General features: G+C 36.6%; 1 protein-coding gene across 1 annotated transcript in view; it reads right to left on the reverse strand.

Annotated features, from left to right (window-relative positions):
* LOC114459032 (mucin-5AC-like) overlaps positions 1-10,203 on the reverse strand; it is a 30,000-nt gene extending 19,797 nt beyond the window's left edge. Inside the window, exons 1-11 of the mRNA XM_028441412.1 lie at positions 10,122-10,203; positions 9,639-9,891; positions 8,994-9,108; positions 8,478-8,562; positions 7,116-7,216; positions 5,039-5,249; positions 4,834-4,959; positions 3,587-3,704; positions 3,196-3,334; positions 1,637-1,747; positions 1,190-1,259 (exon numbers count right to left, since the gene is read on the reverse strand). Coding sequence (XP_028297213.1) covers positions 1,190-1,259; positions 1,637-1,747; positions 3,196-3,334; positions 3,587-3,704; positions 4,834-4,959; positions 5,039-5,249; positions 7,116-7,216; positions 8,478-8,562; positions 8,994-9,108; positions 9,639-9,891; positions 10,122-10,194 — 1,402 coding nt within the window. The 5' untranslated portion in view covers positions 10,195-10,203. The remainder of the gene's footprint in view (positions 1-1,189; positions 1,260-1,636; positions 1,748-3,195; positions 3,335-3,586; positions 3,705-4,833; positions 4,960-5,038; positions 5,250-7,115; positions 7,217-8,477; positions 8,563-8,993; positions 9,109-9,638; positions 9,892-10,121) is intronic.
* Between the last annotated feature and the right edge of the window lie 701 nt (positions 10,204-10,904).

A 10,904-nucleotide genomic window follows, 5' to 3' on the forward strand; every position in this document is an offset into this window, starting at 1 on the left:
AATGAAGCAGTATTTAGTGTCTCCTGGATAGATTTATCAAATCCTGGTGTAATTTCAGTTCTTGTTCTAATCAAGATAATTTCCATCATTATTATTATGATTATCATTATCATTTTTAACAAAAAAAAAAATAATATATCCATATATATATATATAAAACCCCATATTTTAATACTTCCTTTGTTTATTTTTCACTTTCTCTCTCTCAAGTATCCACTGTAGTGCCATCGTGTACTCCAGGGGTACACGGACCCTTATTTGAGAAACACTCTTCTATCTCACTGAGCACATGGAAATGTCACCTGTAGCTTCACTGACTTATTAAGCCAGTCATCTGTGTGCAAGACAGCAGCTGTTAGTGTTTAAAGTCTGACTTCAAACGACTTCAGCAATTAACACAAAAATGTACAATTTGCGTCTAGACAGCGTGGAGATGTTGGTCATTGTTTTTTTTTGTTTTTTTAAATACTTATTGGCTCTGTAAGTGGGAAAACTGATGTTTAAAAATGCCATTTTATCATTGACTCCAATTGCTTTCGTGAGGGCAAAATGCTGTAAAAAACTAACAAAACAAAAAACAGTTTTTGAGATAAAATTCTAATATTTTCCAAACATCTACCATGACACCTAAATTAAAACATTGAAAATGTATTTTGCAAATATATTGCTTGTGTAAAACAATAGTGAGCTGTGACATGTTTGGTGTCAATTGAGGGAAAATTGTGGGGGAAGATTTAATGAGTATTAAAGTTTTTTATATAAAAACAGAGTTATGAATTTTATAATTTGCAATAGCTTTAAATGTACATATTGGCAGTCTGGTAATGGAATGGACCTTTGTGCAAAATTGAGTTATTTTTCACACCTGGGAAGTAGGATTTCATCAGAAGAAGAAAGAAAGAAAGAAAGAAAGAAAGAAAGAAAGAAAGAAAGAAAGAAAGAAAGAAAGAAAGAAAAAATGAAAGCTAATAAACCAAGAACACATAAACATTCCCATTTCAAATCTCTTTCAGTAAAACTTCTGTCTATTCCTTCTGGTGTGAGGAAGCTTTTTCTTACAGGTACTGCAGATCAATATCTTAAAACAACTATAACTACAACATCCATTAAGTACTAATGTTGCAAAATTGTGTATTATTTCATTAGATTACATGTATTCTGTGTTCTGTGTGCGATCAAAGGAACTCACATGTAAACAGTGGAAGATGAGAAAGTCTTTGGTTGACATAGATTTGTCCTGATGACTGAATCTCGACCACCTGCCATATTGAAAGAAGACATGTTTGGGGTCACATCAAAGATACAGCAATCATTTACAGTCATAAGAAAAACTGAAATCAGTGAATTAGCCACAATGACTAAATTTAAAAAAATTCAACTTGCCATTATAAAGAGCCCTTATTACATTTTGTGAGAAGGGCTATAAAGACTTTCAACAACATTGCCTCAGGATCAAACACAGTTTTAAATAAAATGGCTGAGCTTCTCATAAAGATTGAGTAAAAAAACTTGTAACAGGAAGGAAATTGTAATCTGCACCTACTTTGCCACACATTAATCACAATATTCCCATATTACTGTAAACATGTAGGTCTGCCTAGTGGAACAATAAGGGGTTGAAATGTAAGGATCTTACCACTTTGTTATTGTACAAGGCCAGAGTTACAGATCGGAGGCAGGTCCTGCTGTCAGCCAAACTGCATTTGGACAAATCCACCAGCACAATGAAGGACGAACCTTTATCCTCCTATAGAGACAAGTAGACACAACACATCAATCATGAACACACTGAGCTATTAATTTATGCTTTCATAGCTTAAATAATGTCTATGTTTAATCACTAAGTTCTAGAATGGGGTCCTGTTTTGTCATCTATAAAAGTCAAAGTCTCAAAGACATAAAGATGGGGTTTTCAAGCTAAGGTGAGTAGCATGTCACACTGAGGGTAATGTACGCCTCACACAGAGGCAATTCTGTAAGAACGGACAAAAACAAAAATCCTGGCAACAGCCCTTTTCCCCCCCCTCTGGTCCGGGAATAGAGGAATGATCGGATTCTAACAGACACCATAGAACTGTTAGGGATTCATTTCTACTGGTAATGTACGTGATTTCTACCAGCAGCTTTCAATAATGGGTTATTTATTACTATAGTTATTTATGTTTTTGTTAAGTTATATCGGGCGTGCAGACAAAAACTTCTCTTGCAGTGTTTGTGTGTTTCTCCTCTTAATTTATCTGTTTTGTACCAATACTGAAAATGTTTAAAGAAATCTTCTGGAAATCTATGGGATGCCAAAATTAAGAAACAAGAAAAAATATCATAGATTAAATTGTGGGCATGATCTGGATCAACAGTCATGTGAGTTTATGTGTTGGTCCTATTGGCCAAGTTATTCTAACCTGATTCCATATGGAGCAGTCCTCTAAAACATACGGGATCAGTTCGGAGTCCTGCTCTGGGACCTGCTTACATCACACGGAGTGGACAGATTTAGATTATTTGTGTCAGAGTTAAAAAATCTGTTGCCACCCTCAACCTGTTTAATAGCAACATTTAGCAGCTCTTCTCATACATGGAGTTTGGGAGAGAGAGCAGGGGTAGCATTGCGCCCCAAGTGGTCAAAAGTTCTAATTACAGTTTTCCCAAATTCATTCAAAAAAATAAAATTCTTAATATAATGTACATAATATATAAAACACAGTGACTGTGCAAAATATGTATTAATTCATTTGTTGTTCTTTTAAAAATGCAGGTAATTTTTGACGCTCTTCTTCTGTTGCACACGTCTTCTTCACAATGTAAATAGTGAAGCAACACTGCACCCAGCAGTTCATGTATGGTACTGCTGGAAAAATGAAGCAGAAAGCTGATTTTGTCATGAATTTAGAACATTAAACGACGCGTCAATGCAAACTTTTGTCGTCAACATGATCAATAATGTTACTAATATTTTTTTGCATTAATGTATATGTTACACACATTGTGGTTGGCGCCAATCTCGAGACAGTCTATATATTTTATTCTATGTTTACTTTTGCCCGCCCTGGCAACAATCTCAAACTCCGCCTATGGCTCTTCCAATGATATCTCATGACACAGTGGTTTTAAACACTGGTCTAAATGCTGTAACGTGTTCTAGTAAAATCTGTGATGTTTTAATCGGGGGGTGGATCCACAGTGTATTTGTCTAACCTTTGCCAGAATGTACGAGCACTCTCCATGGAAGGTGTAGACTTTCCCATCAAAGGTGTTGACGTGAGCTCCGCCCTCCAACGAACAGGCTCCTGGACAGTTCTTCTTTACACACTCCCACTTTCCCTTATTACACGTGCTGTGAGGACACACAGAGAAGATGTTTCATCATGTTTAGGACTGTAGCCATTAATCCTTCTTTCAGCCCATGTATAATTATAATTTAGTTTGATTTTAGTTGCATTAAAAAATCTAACTATATTCAAGAAGAATTTTTAATTTAACCAAGACCTTTTGGGTGTGGTCATTTTGTCATATTTTGTAGGGTTTTTTTTTTAATGTATATTCCATAAAAGTGAATACATTGATGAAACACTGCAGGTCATCTTACCAGTTCACGCAGTCATGAAAAAAGGAGTCTCCTGATTGGTAGATGTTGTTGTTGTGCACACACGGACACTCAGAAGGAGCTATGCAGCCTTTGTCTCTGATGTCATCAATGACCATTCCTAGGAGGAGAAACGAGTTCATTATTGTCCCCTGGGGGTTTGTTTGTGTGTGTGTGTGTGTGTGTGTGTGTGTGTGTGTGTGTGTGTGTGTGTGTGTGTGTGTGTGTGTGTGTGTGTGTGTGTGTGTGTGTGTGTGTGTGTTGCTTAAGGCAGTGGTTCTCAAACATTTCAGCCCGTGACCCCCAAAATAAAGGTTCCAGAGAGTGGGGACCTCCACCGTACCTGAGGGTGGTTGAACACAGACATGAACATTGAAGAACAGTCACATGGAGACAGGGCCATCTATATTTTGGGGTCCATCCATAAAGTCAGCAAAATGATGGTCCATTGTTCTATGAATCTATGATAACCACATTTATTCATTCATCTGAATAATATCCACTGTTATCCAGGAAGTTTAACATTATTTGGGCCATAGTATATAGTCATCTTAAATCCTTGTTTTAATCAGAAATGAAATGGGTTAAAAGTGACCAAAAATGTTAGAGAAAAGTGATGAAATGTGGATTTTTTTTAAAACCACAGAAATTGGTTAAAAGTAGCAAATTAGTGGCCAAAAAAATCCAGAAATGGGAGGAGGTTGGAGTAATGTAATTTAAAAAGTAGAAACAATTAGTTTAAACAAGCAAATAATGGGCATGACGAATCGTGAATGTGGTTAAATTGGCAAAAATAAGCATGAAATATGGTGAAAAAAAGTTAAAGTGAAAATAATGTGTCAACATATGTGACATTAGGTGGAAAAGTGGTGGAAAGGGTTTATAAGTGCCGAAAATGTTTTGAAAGTGGAAATAATGTGCAGAAAAGGCATTGAAATTTGATGGAGAAGTGGCAGAAATGGGAGTAATGTAGAAAAATGCATTAAAAGGAGAAAAATATGGCAAGAAAAAGTGATGAAAATTGGTCAAAGTATTTTGTAGTTGCAGGAAAAGGAAAAAAAACAAACAAAACAAAAACAAAAAAAAGGCTGAAATTGTAGAAAAAAAAAACCAAAAAAAAAAACTTAGTTTCTTGAAGGCGTCTGGCAACCCTCTCACAGTGTTTTGTGACCCCAAGGTTGAGAACCCCAAGCTTAAGGCATACTGTTGGTGATGTTTTCTGTGCTTTAGTTGGATAAAGAAGTGTGAACCTGCAGGACAGCTGCAGCCATCATGGCAGTGTCTTTGACACGTCTGACTGGCCTCAGGCGTGGAGCAGCTGTCGGGACATGGGCTGCTGCACTCCTTAAACTCCATGTTGTGTGGACAACTTTGAACTGGAAAACAAACATGAAGGAAAACATAAAGTTTTTCTTCTTCTTTTCAGCACACATGATGACAGGAAAGCGCTCTCACAGCAGAAGGACTTCTTTCTCCATGCTTCAGGCTGAGCCCCGGCGTGCACACATTGTCGGGAGAATTCACTGATGGTTTGGCACAGCATTTCTTCGCTGTTGTTTTTAGAGTTGCACATATCTGAAACGCAGGCCTTTTTGAAAGAGTCCACATCCAGAAGGTTTTGGCAGTCGGCAAAAGCAGCGCTGGATAATGTCTGTTCACAGAAAGGCTGAAAAAAGACAAAAACTATCATAAACACTGGAGTCTGTATACAGCCATTTTATTTAACATGATTATAGTAAAACCCCTTCCAGAGCTTCATCTACTGGGAGTTCACCAGTACATTAGTCTGATGAGCCCAGGAGGACAAAAGCAGCATGAAGCTAAAAGAACAGCGATGCATGTTAACATAAAACCTCCCCCATGGTTTAAAATGGGGTGTCAAACTAATTTTAGTCGAGGGGCCAAACACGGATCAGTTTGAGAGATCAAAAGATCAAATTCAATATTAATGTGTCTGGTTTGCATTTCCACACATAAATGATAAAATATGTGATTATATCCATCCCTGCAGGATGTTCACTTAAATTTCCCTGTTCTTTGAGAATTTTAGGTAATTTTGTGGAATAATTTCAGGAAAATTTGCCAGATTTTGGAAAAATTTAGAGTTCTTTCAGCAAAATGATTACCATCACGTGACATAAGAACTGGAAAACTAAGCTCTGCAAATATTGTGGATTTAAATTGAATTTTTGTATTTGGAGGTGCTGAGGTACCGACGATTGAATTATTTGGTAATTCACAAAGTGTTGTATGGATTTTTCTATCATTTTTACTTTCTCGAGTGGGATGAATTTGATGCTCTGGGGCCGGATTTAGCAAATGTGACATGTGGTTTTAAAGATCAATATTCAACTGTGGAGACTTCAGTTAAATACAGATTTCATATTTTAGCATATCTGAAAATATAGAAAAAGATTCTAAAAGCAAAAAATTTGAAGCGCAAAACAACTTGTATAAGCCTAAATATTTATACATATGAACATAAATAATTGTTTTTTTTTTTGTTTTTGTTTTTTTTTTTTTTTTTGTTTTTCGAAAATATGGAAAAATAAAGTAAACAATTTTATTGAAAAAAGGGATGCCAACTGAAAGAAAATTACAACACTAATTTTTTTCTGCTAAAAACAATGTATTTAGGTATGAAGTAGTGCTATTGATTGATCCTGGTCCAAACTCTTTAAAATTTTAGTCAAAGTATTTCAATTGTCGTATATTTTTGTTGTAAAGATGTCAGAGTGGCTGCCCTCTATGGGTTGAAATTGCCCTCTATGGGTTGAACCCAGCTATTACAAGTGATTTTTTGCTACTGGCTGAGAACAAGATTCTGTGACGTCATTGGGACCGTGTTTCATCACTGTTGGCTCCGCCCCTTCAGTAAAAACTAGCACCTGTTGACTCTTCACTCAGTGGTGAGTTAATTAATTAAATTAATTAAATTGGGCTTGAAGCCTTTATTGGTATATGTTGTTACACATATAAATTTGGGTTAAACTCTGCAATTAACCCATCCCTGGGGGACAGTCCGTTGGTTGGATTGAGAGAATTGTGAATAGAGAGGTATAGTGAGTATTAAGTAGCTAGTTAGCGTAGCATAGATTGTTCTTTGGAGATTTTATAGTAAGACTGGACGTGTCTTAATTGCTCCAGAAGCTCCGCCCATAATCAAGGCATTTTTAATCTTTAATTGGCCATGTAATGTTATTACATACATGGAATTTGTCCTCTGCATTTAACCCATCCCTGAGGAGCAGTGGGCAGCCTTTTTTTTAGCGGCGCCTGGGGAGCAGTTCGGGGTTAAGGGACTTGCTCAACATCCCACAGTGACAGCCCAGGTGAGGCTTGAACCGGCAACCCTCCAATTACAAGCTCATAGTGGCAGGTCAGCATAAAGCAGAGGGTTTAGTTACTCTTTAAGCTACCTTCTGTTGAGAGAAGTAACTAATAATTGTAGTAAAATACAACGTTACGTGCTACACATAAACCATCTTAACTAGTGCATATATTTAGAGAATGATTGAAGGTGAAGAGTCACCTGATCATCACAGCTCAGGACTGGAGTGATGGAAGCAGGTTCCTCACAGTTTTCATCTACCTTCATCAATTCAGCAAAGTCTTCAACAGACAATTCTTGTTCTAAAACACACACACACACACACACACACACACACACACACACACACACACACAGTCAGTGTCAGATGAATCACTCAGGTATAATGAAGCCGTCTGGAAGGAGGAATCACATGAGTTTATAGAGACGCCTCATCAAAGGGACCATTTTACTCTGAAACTTTTAGTTTTCTCATCATGTCGTGAAAACATTCTGCCGTAAGAATTGGATATTTTTAATTGGACACTGAAGTTAAGAATGTGAACACTTTCATTTTCCCAAATGCTTTAACTATTGAGACAAAACACTAAATAATGTCTGAACATAAGAGCATTTATTTTGTATTTAAAAACAAGAAATGACACAAAACAGTAAATAAATAATACTAAAACACATAAAATAAAATAAAAATACAAGTGATTTATAAATAAATTAAACAAAATGTAATTATAATAATAATAATCATCACATAAAAATGAATGAATTGATAGAAACCAGTATTAATGCAGCATAATAGGATAATTGCACTAAATAACTATATATAACTTTTTTTAATAAACAGAGACCTTTCATGGTACATTCTGTGGACATGAAAGGCAGGTAGAGCAGGTACAGTCCAGTCAGTAGGGGGAGGTGGTTTATTGTTTTTTTTTTTTTTTTTAATTACTGTATAGACTTTGCCATGTTGTGTAGGTAAAATATTTTGGCCTTGTTTCTTCATATAACCAATAGTACAATGGCTGTTAACATAACAATATTATATGGTAAGATATAAGAGGAATACTATTATTTTATTTCTTCCTCCATGTGTGGCACTCCCTGCACATTTTGTGTTCGTACCCAAACAGAGGACAAGATTTACAGTTTTCCGCTACTGACCAAACATAGTTGGATCGTCTTGTGTTGCTTTTTATTTTTGCTTTACAGAGTATGAATTATGTTGTATTTTAACAAATGTTTTTTGTTTGCTTTCCTGTGAAGTACAGTACACTGTATCTTTCATTTTGTAGGTATTTTACAATCAGTGTGTAAAAACACTTATTTCTTTTTTGAAGAAATAAATTAAAAGCAGTAAAAAAAAAATGCAGTGTTTTGTGGTAATTATGTGAGTGTGTTGCTGCTGATCTAAAAGAGTGATGATCACATGATGGAAATGTGTTCAGTATCTTAATATTTATTAAAGAGCCAATATGATGACATATAGACAGTAGAGAAGTGTACTGTTCTTTTTTAGTGATAAATCAAGACATGATTAAAAAAAATGTAACTAAAAAAAGAACTTACCATTGATTTGTAGGTCATTGGCTGCACCATCAAAGTTTCCACACAATCCACGAAGGTGGTTCCCATACTTAGCATCTATTTCAATCTGTGAATGACACACGTTTATTGTGGAACACAAACAACTGACACAATCCACACGCATATCCATGAATGATGTCTTTGTGTGGTTCATTCAGTATAACTGCCGATACTCAATATATACCTCAGAATTACCCCTCAGAATCAGTATAACAAGCCTGTAAAATGTAAAAAGCCTGAATAATACGATTTCACTCAGAGATGTTTCAGAATGCAAATATTCACTAAAACATCATTGAACAATGCAATTCTGAACTGAAAAACTGAAGGGAAAAACACTACTTAACTAATTCTTGAATTTTTCAAAAATATTATAGACAGCAAGGGTAAATAAAGACTGTTTCTATGTCACAGCCATAACTGCACTAAGCAATAATTCTCACTATATAATTGACATGAGATTTGACTAATACATATAAAGATGACTGTGATTCTTACATGCAGAGAGTTGTCCAGGTTCCAGATGACACTGAGCCCTAGAGTTGCTTCTAAGGAGATACTGAAGGACGTTCCTTTGATGGTGATACCAGAGCCCAGATAGGGGACAGTCACCCTGCAGGAGAAACACTCAGAGGTCAGAGGCTGGGCTTTGTGCTCTGAAAGGGAAGCTGCAGCTCCTCGTCAGTGGATTCAGAATGACTCGATGCTCTAGTCTTTGCTCAAGTATCGGTATTGTTATTTTGAATGGGTGGGATTTCAAATTTCAGAATCATCGAGACATCGGGAGCCCAAGCAAATATTGCAGAGTCTCATTAAATTTGTGTATTTGGAGGGGCTGAGATATTTACACGTCAATGAGTTGATATTTTACCCAATGATTCATGTTTTTCATTTTATTCTGTGGCCCAAATTGGTTGCTCTGAAGGGCCAGATTTGGCCCCCGGGCCCTGAGTTTGACTCCTGTGATGTAAACCGCTTTGGAAACTTTTCCAATAGCAAATTACAAGAACTCAAACTTTTTGAATAAATGTGATAATTTGAAGTATGAGCTGAACATGCTGAATATGCTTTGTTTTAGCTGAAGCTACCAAAAGCAGTAACAGAGAGATGTAGAAGAGTACCAGTACTCTAAAGTCAACTCACTCCTTTTCATCCACCATCACTGAGGTCCTGGTGAACTTCACCCAGATCCCGTCCAGCTTCATGCTGAGCAGGCTGATGGTTGGGAGGCCATCCACGACTTGGCGCTTCATCTGGATGTTGAACGTTTCATAGGTATCGTCATATTTGGAGGTCAGAATGTGGTTACAGGTGGAGGGCAACTGGTAGAAGTTGCCATCAAAGGTCTTATAGTGAAAGTTTCCCCAGGTGGTGCACACTCGGCCCAGATGATTAGCTACAAAAAAGACGAGATAAAAAGGCAGTTAAACAATTATACTACTTGGTATTTACCTGCGTTCACTGTCATTGTGTTCATTTGAGAATATGAAGTTTGTCCTGTGACTAAATAATAAACACATTTTTATCGTCACATATTTACAGATCCTTCCACTGAGCGAGAGATTAACACCAAGGTGAAAGTGTTCAACGTGTCCAATGGAATCGTTTTTAGGAAGGATATCGTACCGTTCTCAGAGAGCGAGCCCTGCAAAGTGAGGCAGAGGAGCCATGCTGACACCAACACTCCTTTAACTCCCATGTTGAGTCTCAGCATTGACCCACAGTGAACAGTCTGACCTGATGCAGAAGTCACTTTATAAGCTGATGAGACGAGGAGGAGCTAAAAAAAAGTTCAAGATTACTCCTTATTTACACTGCAAATATGTTCTCATCCACATCAAGCTGCTCCTTTAGCCTCATTGTCTTCGATCGTTTTACAAAAACAGGGCGAGACATTTTGTAATTAAAACCTATGAGTACGAGGTGGTGGAAAAGATATTGGTCGTGAGCTGCTTCTCTATCAGGAACTTATTCCATTCTTGTTCCTTGTTTGGGCTTATCCTGGTCTGGTATTGGGCCACTCTGAGAAGTGGATTCTTTTGTTCGTGAGGTCAATATGTTGTACATTCAGCCTAAAAAGCTACAATCCCAAAATGTTGTAGGTACAGTTGCAAAGTGGCAGAACATTTTCTGGTAAATTTCTCTGGGAGTTGAAACTCAGGAATTTTGGGAATATTCAAAGATATCAACTTTTTATGGGAATTAGTTATTGGAATTAACCTACAATTGGAAGTAATTTTAAATAACTGTATCATATAATGAAAATATTAGCATACCTGCAAAAAAATACAATCAAACATAAAATGTCAACCAGTGTGGCAAAATTTCAAAGTTTTAAATTTTCCATGAGAAATAGTGAGAATTAACCTGAAAAGAATACGGAGAACCTACAAAAATGAAAGTTGGTCC

Source organism: Gouania willdenowi, chromosome 3 (assembly GCF_900634775.1).
Source record: "Gouania willdenowi chromosome 3, fGouWil2.1, whole genome shotgun sequence".
NCBI classification, from domain to species: Eukaryota; Metazoa; Chordata; class Actinopteri; order Blenniiformes; family Gobiesocidae; genus Gouania; species Gouania willdenowi.